At 48.1% G+C, this 12,808-nt stretch overlaps 1 protein-coding gene across 3 annotated transcripts in view; it reads left to right on the forward strand.

Annotated features, from left to right (window-relative positions):
- The window catches only part of TRAPPC10 (trafficking protein particle complex subunit 10), a 76,333-nt gene that overhangs the window by 20,969 nt on the left and 42,556 nt on the right, over positions 1-12,808 (forward strand). For all 3 annotated transcript variants that reach the window (XM_081300696.1, XM_081300697.1, XM_081300698.1), the window contains one exon: positions 10,013-10,209. In XM_081300696.1, coding sequence (XP_081156822.1) covers positions 10,013-10,209 — 197 coding nt within the window. The remainder of the gene's footprint in view (positions 1-10,012; positions 10,210-12,808) is intronic.

Below are 12,808 nucleotides of genomic sequence, written 5' to 3' on the forward strand. Positions count from 1 at the left end.
CCATGACCTCTTTCACTGACTGGGTGGCTGTAGAGGGAGCATTCCAGAACCTGGGTGTTTTGCAGCTGTGTATTTATGACCCAGACATAATTCTGGGTCCTTTCTTGCTATGTGGACTCTTCTACGCATTTAGCAGCATTCAAGGCACATAAGTCATCACCAGGGGACCTTTTAGCCTGTAGGCTGGGCTGCAGAGGTGTTTTGTGTGTGTGTTTATTGTGTTGGACTCTGGAGACCTGTGCCTGGTTTCCCCTGCACTTCACCCCATGTGCCTTTTCCCAGCAGAGTCACGTGTGGGCAGCGACATGCTAGTGTGTGTGAGGCACTGCATACTGGGGGAGCTCACTGGCCACTCAGCACTCAGGGTTTTTACTGAAGTCAATCACCTGAAACCCTCTGCTTGGCACCTACAAAATTCCAGAAGCAAAGCAGGTGTTTGGCATAAACCCACTGTGCACGCACACAGTATCGGCCCACTGAGGCCCTCGTACTGCAGGCTGCTGGAAACCCCCCCACAGTCCAGGTTCCAGATGTAGCCAGAGGCCTGGTAGGCAGAATGGCCTTCCCAGCCTGCCAGGCAAACCCTCCTCTTCTTGACCCCTCATGCCTAACTCCAGAGCCTGGGTGTTTTGCAGCTGTGTATTTCTGACCCGGACATAATTCTGGGTTTTGATCATAATTTGGATTTTGACCATTTGCCCAGAGTTGTCTGATTTCTTCCTAGTTCTGTTGCTTTCTCCCTTGATGACTAGTAAACCGTCTCTGGGGTGCCACTCCAAGACTTCAGTACCCTGCTTCCTGTCCAGCCTTTTCACACTTACATCTGGCCTCCAGTGGCGGTTCTTTCCTGAGACGCTCTTTACCAAGAGTCCTAAGCATCTGCCCCCCCCCCCCCCATCCTCTACCCCGAGGAAGACACAGTGTGTGTTCATTTATTCAGGGGTTATGGCCCCTTCCATGTGCTTATTCTGATGCCCAGGCTGGTCTAGATTTGGCCAGTGAGAGTCACTTCAGCTGACTTCTGTGTCCTTTCAAGCACTTTCTAACTTTTGTGCATACCAAGGTGTTCTAGGTTCTTGTAGCTTTTTTTTTTTAATATTTATTTTTTAGTAGTAGTTGGACACAATACCTTTATTTCACTTATTTATTTTTTTGTGGTGCTGCTGAAGATCAAACCCAGGGTCTTGCACGTGCGAGGCAAGCGCTCTGCTGCTAGGCCATAACTCCAGCCCTCTTGTGGCTTTTATTCCAGCTGGGCACAGCTGTTTCTTTGGAGTCCTTGTCCTTGGGCAGCACGTGTGCTCTTGGGTGCCTACGGGCATGTTGCTGTCCCTGGCCTCTTGGTAGACAGAGCTGAGAAGGAAGTGTCCAACAGACTGTGAGTCGATAACAGTGCCTTCCAGCGTGGCCTCCACCCTCAGGCTCTTCCGGTAGCTTTTCCACATCTGCTTCTCCTCACTCAACAGCATCAGTGTGGATATTATCCACCCATTCCTATAATATGCAAAGGAGAATCTCAGAGCTGCTGCATGCACCACGGTGAAAACAAGTCCAAGTGGAGCTCAAGCCTTTGTGCACTTGTGCTTCTCTACCCTGACAGAGTGCTACGGAGTCTGTCTGGCTGGCCAAGTCCTCCCCAGCTCATCCTTTCCGCGTTTGCCTAGCTACGCTCGCAGGTTGGAAAGTGCAGAACATGTACATGTGCAGAACAAGTGTCTTGCTGATGTCTGGGCCTCCTGACCAGGAGCAAGGGCTCTTGGCTTTGTGCACACTTGCTTTTGTGTTGTACACTTGCTGTATTTCTTGTTAAATATGTATGACTTTGTTGCTGCTTGTAAATGGGGCTTTTGCTCCCATTGTATTGTCTAGTCATTTTTGTGTATGTGAGGCTGTTGATTGATTTCCTTATTAAGTAACCTAGCCGATTTCTCTGATTGTGGAAATTAGTTTTACCTTTGATTCTCTAGGTCCCCGTCTGGGGCTTTCTGTTTTGCCATATGCAGAGGGAGAGAGTTTACTTTTTCAGTCTTTGTGGCTGGAATTTTATCTCTGATCTGACATTGTCAAATAGCAGAGGAGATGGTGGCTGTCTCTGCCTTGTGCCTGACCTCTGTGGGAATGCCTGTCGCAGTTCCCATCAGTGGGTGCTGGCTGAAGGACAGAGGAATGTGCTCATGTGGCCATCCATTTTCATTTTCTCAAGAATTCTCAAAGAATACGAGTTGCAGTTGTCAAAGGGTTTGTCAGACTCGGGGGACACAACCCTGTTTCCCCCTGCATCTCTGATGTCCTGAATTGTTTTTGTGGGTTTCCTCTGGGGCCTGCATCCCTGGGTGAGTCCACCTGGCTAGGGTCTTATTTTCTTAGTATGGCTTTGGAGTGGGCTTGTGTTTTATTTAAGGCTTCTACAGTCTGTGCTCGCAGGTGGCTGGTCTTTAGCTTTTGTTTGGTGTTGTCTGTATGAAGTGCAGGTGTCAGTGTCGTACTGGATTCCTGAGTGGCATCTGGGAGTTCTTGTTTTGTGCTTCTGAACAGATGGTTGTGTTGGAGCTGCCTGGTCTTCAGGTGTGCTGGGATTCCCCCCCCCCCCCGCCCCCTGCTGGCTGGGCCCACGTCTCTTTTTTTAACTTTTTAGTTGTAGATGGATACAATACCTTTTTTTTTTTTTTCTTAATGTGGTGCTGGGTATCGAACCCTGTGCCTCATACATACTAGGCAAGCACTCTACCACTGAGTCCCAACCCTGGGCCCTGGGCCCACACCCTTTTACAGAGTATTTCCTTGGTAACTTTCTGGGTCCCTTCTGTGAAGTTGGTCTGTTTCAGCCCTTTATTCATTTTAATAAGTTATATTTTCCTTAGAAATTATGCATCTCAGTTAAGGTTTATTTTTACTGAGGTGCACATACAAAGAAGTCTGTTTTGTAACTTTGAAAATGTGGCCAGGTTTCCCTTACCTCTTCTGTATTGTGCCCTCATGCACTCTCACGCTCTCTTCCTTCTTCCTTCCTCAAAGTAGGAGTTCCTTGATTTTTTTTTTTCAAAGAGCCAGGATTTTTATTTATTAGTCTGATTTACTATTAGTCTATTTTTTTTTAGAGAGAGAGAGAGAGAGAATTTTTAATATTTATTTTTAGTTTTCGGCAGACACAATATCTTTGTTGGTATGTGGTGCTGAGGATTGAACCCTGGCCGCACGCACGCCAGGCGAGCATGCTACTGCTTGAGCCACATCCCCAGCCCCATATTAGTCTATTTTTTACCTCATTAATTTCTGCTTTCATTTATGTTGTTTCCTTCTTTGTATTTTCTTGTGGTTTACTTTATTCTTTTTCTAGTTCTTTTGAGTTTGAAATGTGTTTATTTTCATTCTTAAGTTTTTTTTTTTTTTTTTTGGTGGTGCTGGGGATTGAACCCAGGGCCAGGTGCAGGCACGGCAAGCCCTCTACTAACTGAGCTGTGTCCCCAGCCTCATTCTTAGGTTTTGATTGATATCAGTCCTCAAAGTCATGAATGTTCCTTTAATTAATTGTTTAAATATATTAGAGGGTTTATCCTTATTTTTCAGAAATTCTGTATTTTGTTTGTATTTCTCATTTTATCCAGTAGTTGTCTAATAGACAACTAGTTTCTAGAAGAAAAAAATTTTTAAAAATTTTCTTGCATTGTGATCAGAAGTGTTCTTAGGGTGTTTTCCTTATGGCACTTAATTGTTCTCTGGAACCAAATGCAGGATGAGTTTGGTGGACACTTCGTGTGTCGGGTGTGTCCTCTCGTCTTCAGCCTGCAGTGCTGAAGCTGCTGTCACGAGGTCTCCTCCCGGTGCTGCTGGGGCGTTGCTGGCTTGGCTGCCACCAGTTGGCCTGTCTTCAGCAGGCGGTGGCGTGGCAGTCTCCAGGTGGTGGGTGTTTCTATTTCTCTTGCATCTTCTGTAGAGAGACGTGTGTGTGTGTGTGTGTGTGTGTGTGTGTGTGTGTGTGTGTTGTCTGGCATGTGGATATTTGTGACTAACGTGATTTGTGAAATATGTGATTTACCAACAAGGCTTCTACGTAGTGTATCTTGCTTAGGAAGGTCTTGTCTACCTGAGGATAGTGACTGATTTTCTCCTATGTTTCCTTTTAATAAGTTTAGAACTTGTGGCTTATGTTTGATCTGTTAGCTTCAAGTTATTTTTCTGTAGGTAGGAGCTGTGGAGTTGAGGGTCTGATTTTCTGGTCTTAAGTGGGCAGCAAATTGGCCTAACAATATTTCATAACAGTCTTTTTTCTATGCATTAGGTATGTCAACTCAGTTTTTAAATCAGCACCCTGCATGTATAATATTCTGGACACTTCTGTTGATCATTGTCTAGTTTGGGCTAGAATCAGGCTTTTAATTATTACATTTTAGTAATATGTATTGATATCTCTTCTTTTAAAATAAGCCTCTTGGCTGGTACACATTTTCTCTTCCGCATGGCAAAGGCGCAAATTGTACTTTTGAGCGAGGCTGAACAAGTGTGTCCTGTCCTGCCTGTTCCTCTCTGTTGAGAGGGTGGGTCTTTGCCCCTCAGGTTGAACTTGGGTGGCCTCTGATGTATAGAGAAGTCACCCGAAGTCATGCTGTGCTTTCCGATGGGCCCCTTGTTCTCAGAACCAGCTGCTCTGCCATGGGAGGTCAGCTCGCCAGGGTATGGATCCCTGGGAAGGCCTCCTGGCCCAGCCTTGCAACCCTGCAGTGGCCACCAGTGGGGTGGAGATGAGCCACTGTGGTTGGAATGGGAAAGAAAGAGGGGCAGGAGGGGTTTTGCCTGAGGTCATCACTGTGACTTCTCAGAAGAATCTCAGCAGCTGGGAGTCTTCTAGAGTCTGTGTGCTTCTCCACGCTTTGTGCCTTTTTTTATAGGTTTAGTCACAACATTTTTCATAAAGTCTTGCATTTTTTTGGTACCAGGATTGAACCCAGAGAGGCTTAACCACTGAGCAACGTCCCCAGCCCTTTTCCTTTCTTTCTTTCTTTTCTTTTTTTTTTAAAATATTTTATTTAGAGATGGGTCTCACAGAGTTGCTTCGGCCCTCACTGAGTTGCTGAGGCTGGCTTTGAACTTGCGAACCTCCTGCCTCAGCGTCCTGAGCCACTGAGATTACAGGTGTGGGCCACTGTGCCTGGCACAAAGTTTTGCAGTTTTATTCTTAGGCTGTTTTTGTCGTCATTATGAATGAGATTTTTTTTCCTTAAAATTACATTCTATAGGGAGCATGGTTTTTTAATTAATCTTGACTTTTGTTTATTAGAAAGGTGCCTATACCAGGTGCGGTGGCACATGCCTATAATCCCAGTGGCTTGGAGGCTAAGGCAGGAGGATTGCGAGTTCAAAGTCAGCCTAAGCAATTTAGGGAGGCGCTAAGCAACTCAGTGAGAGCGTATCTCTAAATAAAATACAAAATAGGGCTGGGGTGTGGCTCAGTGGTCGGGTGCCCCTGAGTTCAATCCCTGGTACCCCCTCACCTCAAACACAGGTGCCTAGAGTCCGTTGGCAGTGTCGAGGGCTTTAGCACATGTGACACTGTGTGTAGGCAGTGGTTGCGTGAGGTCAGCCAGCAAGTCCCCAGTCTGGTAAGTTCTTGTTTGCGGGAGGGTTTTCTGCTTGTGTGCAGCATGTCCCTCCAGCCTGGGTGGTGCTGCCGTGCCTCCTGGGCTTGGTGTCTGTGTGTTGTCGCTGTCAGACGAGAGTACAACACGGACACCACCTTCCCCTCCCGCGGGGGTGACTGCTGTGTGCTTTCCACGCCCCTCTGGAGTGGTGGGATCTCACTGGTGTGTCGGTGCGGCTCTGTTGGTGGTCAGGTCCCGGCTCTTCACTGTGCCTTGTTTCTGAAGGGTATTTTCACAGGATGGGGACTTCTGGTTTGGCAGCAGCCCTGCCTGGCCTGGAACCTCCGACTTTGGTTTCCAGAGCTCCTCCGAGAAGTCTTTCACTTTTGCTTCTGTTGCTTTGTATGTAAAGTGTATTTTTCTCCTTTGGTATTTTAAGATTTTTTTTACTTTATCACTGTTTTTTAAGATTGATTAATGATCTGCTTTGGAGTAGATTTCTTCATATTTCTGAAGGGTTTGGGGGCTTTTATAATTTTGATCAAGTTTGGAAAAATTTTGGTCATCATTTCTTTAAGTATTTTTTCTTCTCCCCTTGGACGGAGGAGTGTCGGTGATGACTGACAGAGTCGCCCCTGGCCTCAAAGTCCCACAGTAGTTCTCTGGATCACGCTGGTGTTTTTCGAGACCCCCACCCCCACCCCCATTCCACTCGGACAGTCTCTTCTGTTGGCCGTCTTGTCAGCTCGTCTTTCTTCTGCACTGCTCCGTCAGTCTAGTTTTCTCCCAGTGCATTTCTCCTTCAGACATACTTTTTTGTCTCTAAAGGGTGCCCAGGGGTGTCTCTCCCACCTCAACCCTCTGCTCCTGGAGCCTGCGAGCTGTGCTGCAGGGACAGTGTGTGGTGCTGGTCCTCCCGGGACCCGCCTGTTGGAGTGGTCTCCTTGTTGTGCAGCGTGCCCTTCCCCCTTTGTCTGCCTGCCACTTCTCATTAGACACTGTGGACTTCATCTCGTTGGAGCTGGGTGTTAGATTCTTCTAGATGTTCTTGAGCTTTATTCAGTTGAAATCCTTTGCTGAATTTGGTTCTTTTGGGTGTAGCTTCTGACTTGCTGGGACTGGAGCAGCCAAGTCCAGGACCACTTCTCACTGCTGTGGCAAGGCTGTCCCAAGCTCTCTGGCTCTTCATCTGTGGCACGGACCTGCTCCTGCCCTTGGGTGGGTGCCCAGCACTGTGCCTTGGGTGCTGACTGATGGCCTTGTCCTGCCTTGGACAGTCCTACATGTGCTTGTGATGGGTCTCTGGGAACACAGAGGGTTTTTGTGCTGGTACTCTCCCCGTCTGTTTGCCGTCCAGTGTGGTCTGGCCACCTGGACTCTCACTCTACATCCAGTACCCGGGGAGTCTGTCCGCCTTTACCTCCGCTCCCCTCCCTTGTGCTGAGGGCGGGGATGTCCACGGTAGCTAGCTGGAACACTTGGAGGGCCCCTGTCTGTTCTTCATCTCTCAGGAGCTGCTGTCCCTTACTGCCACTTGTGTTTCTTGGTCTTGTCTCGGTTGTGTCAGATGCCACATGTATCTGGTCCCTTCCTCGCCTTGCCCGAAGGAGGGCCCCGCTTCCTGGTTGGTTCTGTGCGCACTCCCTTTCTTGGTGTTCAGTGGAGAGTATTCTGTTACTGTCCTTGTAAACTGGAACACTCAGTTGTCGCTGACTTGGTTCCTGTGAGCTTTGGAAGTGCACTTACTCTCAAGCTCATTGCGTCCTCCCCTTGTCTCATCCTGGGGTCCACAACTCTGAGAGACTCTGGGTCCTCTTGTTGGAAAACAGTGCTAAGAACCCAATATCTAGAGTGAGGTGTGCTCTGTGCTAGGTACTCTCAACCAGCTCCACTGGAGAGCGTGTCATGTGCACACATGTGCACACCCAGGCGGGCACGTTTCCCCTGCTGTTCATGTCCATATGTAGTTGTCCATGTGCAAGCACTCTTGGCCATGATTCAGCCAGCGCAACATTCCCACCGTGCCGGTTCCCGGCTCCCCTGGGAGAACCTGGCACGTGTTCCCCGCTGAGGGTTTGCTTATTTGAGTCACCCCGGTGATTAACCCTCCTCCCGTCTCTGCTGTCCTGCTCCTCCAGGTGATGCCCCAGCCCTACACTTGGCTGATCGCATGCTGGACCCTGCCCTCGGCATGCCTTGCTTGATCTGTGGTCATCTCCAGCAGGGATGCCCTCTTTGCCCTGCTTGGTCTCTGACACCCTGTGTCTCATGTCACTTGGAGTCCCACAGTTTGACACATCTCCCCCTACTACCACCTGGGCATCCTCCTTACACAACTGAGCTCTGGCCACTGGGGTGGCTCCTGGTGCCTGCCCTGGGCTGCTGCCCCATCATCTCCGGTTTCTCCTCCCTGATCGTGGCTCTTCCAGTGTTCATGTTCCTGTCACCTCCCTGCCTCAACTTGGTTTCCTAAGGGTCCCTGAGTGACTTTGGAAATGCCTCTTTGCTCTCTGTGAGGAGTGACAGCTGTCTAGAGTGAACTGATTCGCCTCAGGGTTGTTTGGAACACTACATTCCTCCTCTGTCTTGCTCTTTCTCTTGGAAGGTCACCTCTGGAGAGTCCCTGAAAACCGGCACTGAGAGCTGTTCTGGTGTCCCTTCAGGGTGCAGCTGCTCCTTCTAGTGCAGAGACACCTTCAGCCTGGAACTAGGTGGGGGTGACCATGGGGGCACCTGTGGGCCTTCCAGCAGAACAGAGAGGACCAGGAGCCAGGCGATGCGCTGCAGTCCTGGACTGCAGTCCTCTGGCCTTGGGTCTCCCCTCCAGAAACAGTGTGCGTGGTACACGTGAAGTTCAGACTGAGTCCTGAGACCTGCTGTGCCTAGGAGAATGTGCCGCACATGATTAAGGTGCGGGTACTGGGGATTGAACTCAGGGACACTTGACCACTGGGCCACATCCCCAGCCCTATTTTGTGTTTTATTTAGAGACAGGCTCTCACTGAGTTGCTTAGGGCCTCACTGTTGCTGAGGCTGGCTTTGAACTCTCAACCCTCCTGCCTCAGCCTCCTGAAGAATATGGATTTTTGCAAGATGGTTTTCCTTTTAATTTTTTTTTTTTTAAAGAGAGAAGAGAGAGAGAGAATTTTTTAAAATATTTATTTTTCAGTTTTCAGTGGACACATCTTTATTTTATTTTTATGTGATGCCGAGGATCGAACCCAGCTCCCTGTGCATGCCAGGCAAGTGTGTTATCGCTTGAGCCACATTCCCAGCCCTCCTCTTAATTTTTAAGGAAAGATCTTTTGGGGTCATATTTGTTTCTAATTTAAACCAGGATGTATTTTCTTAAATCAGTGTAGAAATGATCAGAACTGCCTTTTGGTACTTGCTATTCAGTGATTTAGCCAAAGATGGCACTAGATATAGGATATAAGTTTTGACTCATTTGTGATCAGTCAAGCCAGCACACATCTGCATTGTTCATGTTCTTGGGGACATGGGGCGGGATGGTATGGAGAAAATGCTGAAGAGGGGAAAGTAGGGCTGGCGTTTGGCTCTGTGGGGGAGCACCTGCCTTGCATGTGCAAGGTCCGGGTTCAGTCTCCAGCACCACAAAAGTAAATGTGTAAACAGTAAATGAGGGGAAAGTAGGTATTTGAATATGGCCATTGTTTCCAAAGATTTTTATATGCTCAGTTTTGAGATGAGATACGTCTTGGTTTTAGATTTTCTGAAAGTAAATGGAATTAGTGTCTGCTGAGTGGATTTATGGCTCATACGGGCAGTTACAGGTAAAATCACCGTTAAGAAGGAGAGTGGGATTTCCTGGTTTGGGTTGGGAGAGAACTGTCTGACCCGGTGCTTCTCTGTAGGAGGGTGCTTTCTGGCATGCTCAAGTGTGGGACATGAGGGGGCAGAAGAACCGGTTGTGAGGAGCAGTGCAGCTCCTCGCTAGCTCCAAGTTGGAAGGCCTTGAGGGCCGTGCGGAAGGCTGCGAAGGCCTTACAGGTTGGAGCTGGTCTAGGGGCTTACGTGGAAAAAAGGTTGTGGGGCAGCCACAGGAGGCCACCCTGGTGTAGTGCAGGCACAGAATACCGCAGAGGTCTGGCCAGCACAGGGTGGTGTGGCAATCCTGTGGTGATGGGCACAGAGCCCCTGTGGTGGTGCCGGGCTTTAACGTCCCTGGTAGCTTTGTGGACAGCATTGCCATTGGTGTCCTTCCCGGCTAAGCCCTTGCTGCCCGCAGGCCACTGGTGTCCTGGGAGAGTGCTCTGGGACAGGTGCCAAGCTGTACACAGCACCCAAGCTTGGTGTCCTGGGCTCTTATCCCGTTCCAGTGTGCTAGCACGCTGTGGCCACTTACTGTCATCTAACACATGTGCTGTGTGAGCTGAAGGAGTAACTCACTCTCACAGTGGCGTGTTCATTTCTAGGATACAGAAGTGTACAAAGCTACGGTGAAAGATGACCTCACCAAGTGGCAGAACATCTTGAAGGCCCATAGCTCTGTGGACTGGTTAATAGTGGTGGTTGAAAATGATGCCAAGAAAAAAAACAAAACCAACATCCTCCCCCGAACTTCTATTGTGGACAAAATAAGAAATGATTTTTGTAATAAACAGAGCGACAGGTAAGTGTATCTTTACATTTTCCTCGTTTGGTTGGTTCTGGATGAATGCTGGCTTCCTGGGTGGTAGCAATTGTCGACTCATCAGGGTTTGGGGAACAATGGGGAGCACTTGATCCCACCCTCTGAAATTCCCGTCAGGCCAGGGAGCTGTAAGCGGTCACCCCCAAGTGCCACTGGGAGCAGAGGCTCCTGGCCCTGAGCCTCTGGGAAGCCCACACGGTGGACCCTTTCTGCAGCCTGACAGTGAGACGTCTCACAGTCTTTGTGTCAAGCAGCGTTCCTTAAACTTTTGTTTTTAAGGCTATGGGACTGCCTTCTTGTGTTTACTGTGGTCAGCCCTGTGAAGAGCCCACACAGGGAGCTTAAGTGCTGCCTTTGCCCCAGGGCCTACCTTCCCATCTGCTGCCCCTGCGGCCTCTCTGCATGCTGCTGCCTCTCTACCTGGCTGTGCCACTGATGGCCATGTGTCCCAGGCTGGCACTTGACCTCACTGGCCACAGTGCTGAGCTGTTCTCTGCCTGGCGTGACAGATCATCATTCCGTGGTTACCACATGGCAGGGGCTGCCAAGGCAGTTTCTGGTGCTGTGCGAGCTGCGGGAGGGGAAGCCTACCTACTCAGGGAGGGGTCCCGGGGCAGGAGGCCCTGTAGCGCAGCATGGGAGGGGGTAAGGAAGGAGCAGGGGTGAACGGTCTGGAGCGCCAACCAGCCAGGGCCAGTCCATGTGTTGGCGGTACCCCAGTGAGCTGGGATTCTGGGTGCCTTTCACGTTCCACACAAAACCAGGCACATGGTCACGTTCAGACTTGATGAATATGTGGCTCAAATCAAACGTTGCCGTGTGGAGACCCGTCTCACTTAGTGTCACGCAGCCTACGCTCACGGGAGGTTTCCTTAAGGAGTACTTGGTGCTAGTTAGCCACATTCTCAGGCACCGTAGCTGACCGTTGTCCCCGGGGGCTCAGGCATGCTCACGGATGTCTTGAGCAGAGCATGCAATGGGGACTTGAGAGCCCAGCTGCAAGGAAGCTGCATTACACGGCCAAGGAAGTGTCTGTGTCGTGGGTCTGAGCGGAGAGTAACGTGGAGGCCATCAGTCGGACTGAGCCAGTTTCCAGTTGTGTAATGTTTTTTCCAAGGTGCCTGTTGCTTACTATTAATCACGTTTGCAGTTTTTACTTAAGTGCCAAAAGTATGTTTCTACTGAGCCCATTTAAAAATAACTTATTTTTTGATGACTGTTCTTTTATATTTACAACTTAACTTACTGAAAATTAAAAAAAAAAAATTTTGTAGTTGTAGATGGACAGCATGCCTTTATTTTTTTATCTTTATGTGCTAAGGATTGAACCTCGTGCTTCACACATGTGAGGCAAACACTCTGCCAGTGAGCTACAGCCCCAGCCCAGCCCAGCCCTACTTACTGAAATTTTAACATTTCATTCTCTGTAAGTTAAACATGCCTTATTCCATTTTGAATAAGTCTGACTGGTTGGTAGCTGCTGCCTTCTTGGTCCACTGTCCATTCCCCACTCCCTTAGCTTTCTAGGCTTACCCTTTTCCAATTTGCATTAAATTGCAGTTATTTATTTATTTATTTATTTATTTATTTATTTATAGTCATACATGACAGCAGAATGAATTTTGACATATAATACATACATGGAGTGTACATACATCAATCATATTGTCTATTCTATTTTGCTGCCCTTCCTATCCCCCCTACTCCTCCCCTCCTCTCCCATCCTTTCTCTCTATTCAATCTAATGTGACACACTTTTTTCTTTTTCTCATTACAACATCATATATGTATTCTGTATAATAATGAGGTTCTCCTTCCATCTTCTGTGCAGCTCCCCTTCTCCCTCTTTTTCACTCCCACCTCTCTTGGTACTTAGGGCCTCTAAACCACTGAGCCACATCTCCAGCCCTTTTGTGTATTTTATTTAGAGACAGGATCTCACTGGGTTGCTTAGGGCCTTGCTGTTGCTGAGGCTGACTTTGAACTCGTGATTCTCCTGCCTCAGCCTCCTGAGCTGCTGGGATTACAGGTGTGTGCCACTGCTCCCAACCAAATTACAGTCCTTTAACAAAACTCTGTGTCTGTGTATGTGTGTGTGTGTGTATTTTTTGTGTGTGTGGTGCTGGGGATTGAACCCAGGGCCTTGTGCATGTGAGGCAAGCACTCTACCAACTGAGCTACATCCCCAGCCCAACCTATCTATATTTTTAAACATAAAAGCTGGATTGGATTCTCATAAATTTGAAGATAGTGGTCTCTAGTGACACTTGTCTTTTAACAGCATAATATCTGTTCTTTGAAAATATGGCCCTGAAGTGGCTTACTGTGTTTTTAGGTTTGTACATGTGTTTAGTTTCTTTATTATGTTACATGTTCTCGGTAGTCATTGGACTTTCCAGGTTTTTTCATTATGCATTTATACGTTTAAGGTGATATCAAACTATACATATTATACTTGCTGTTTTCACTTAACACGTTGTAAAAATTTTCCATGAACAATAAATGTGTTTCTGTACCTTTACTGTTAGTGAGTGTATAATATTCCATAGTATTAAATGTACCATAGGTTATTTCTAGT

The sequence above is a fragment of the Spermophilus citellus genome (genome assembly GCF_964194105.1).
Source record: "Spermophilus citellus genome assembly, chromosome: 7".
NCBI lineage: Eukaryota > Metazoa > Chordata > Mammalia > Rodentia > Sciuridae > Spermophilus > Spermophilus citellus.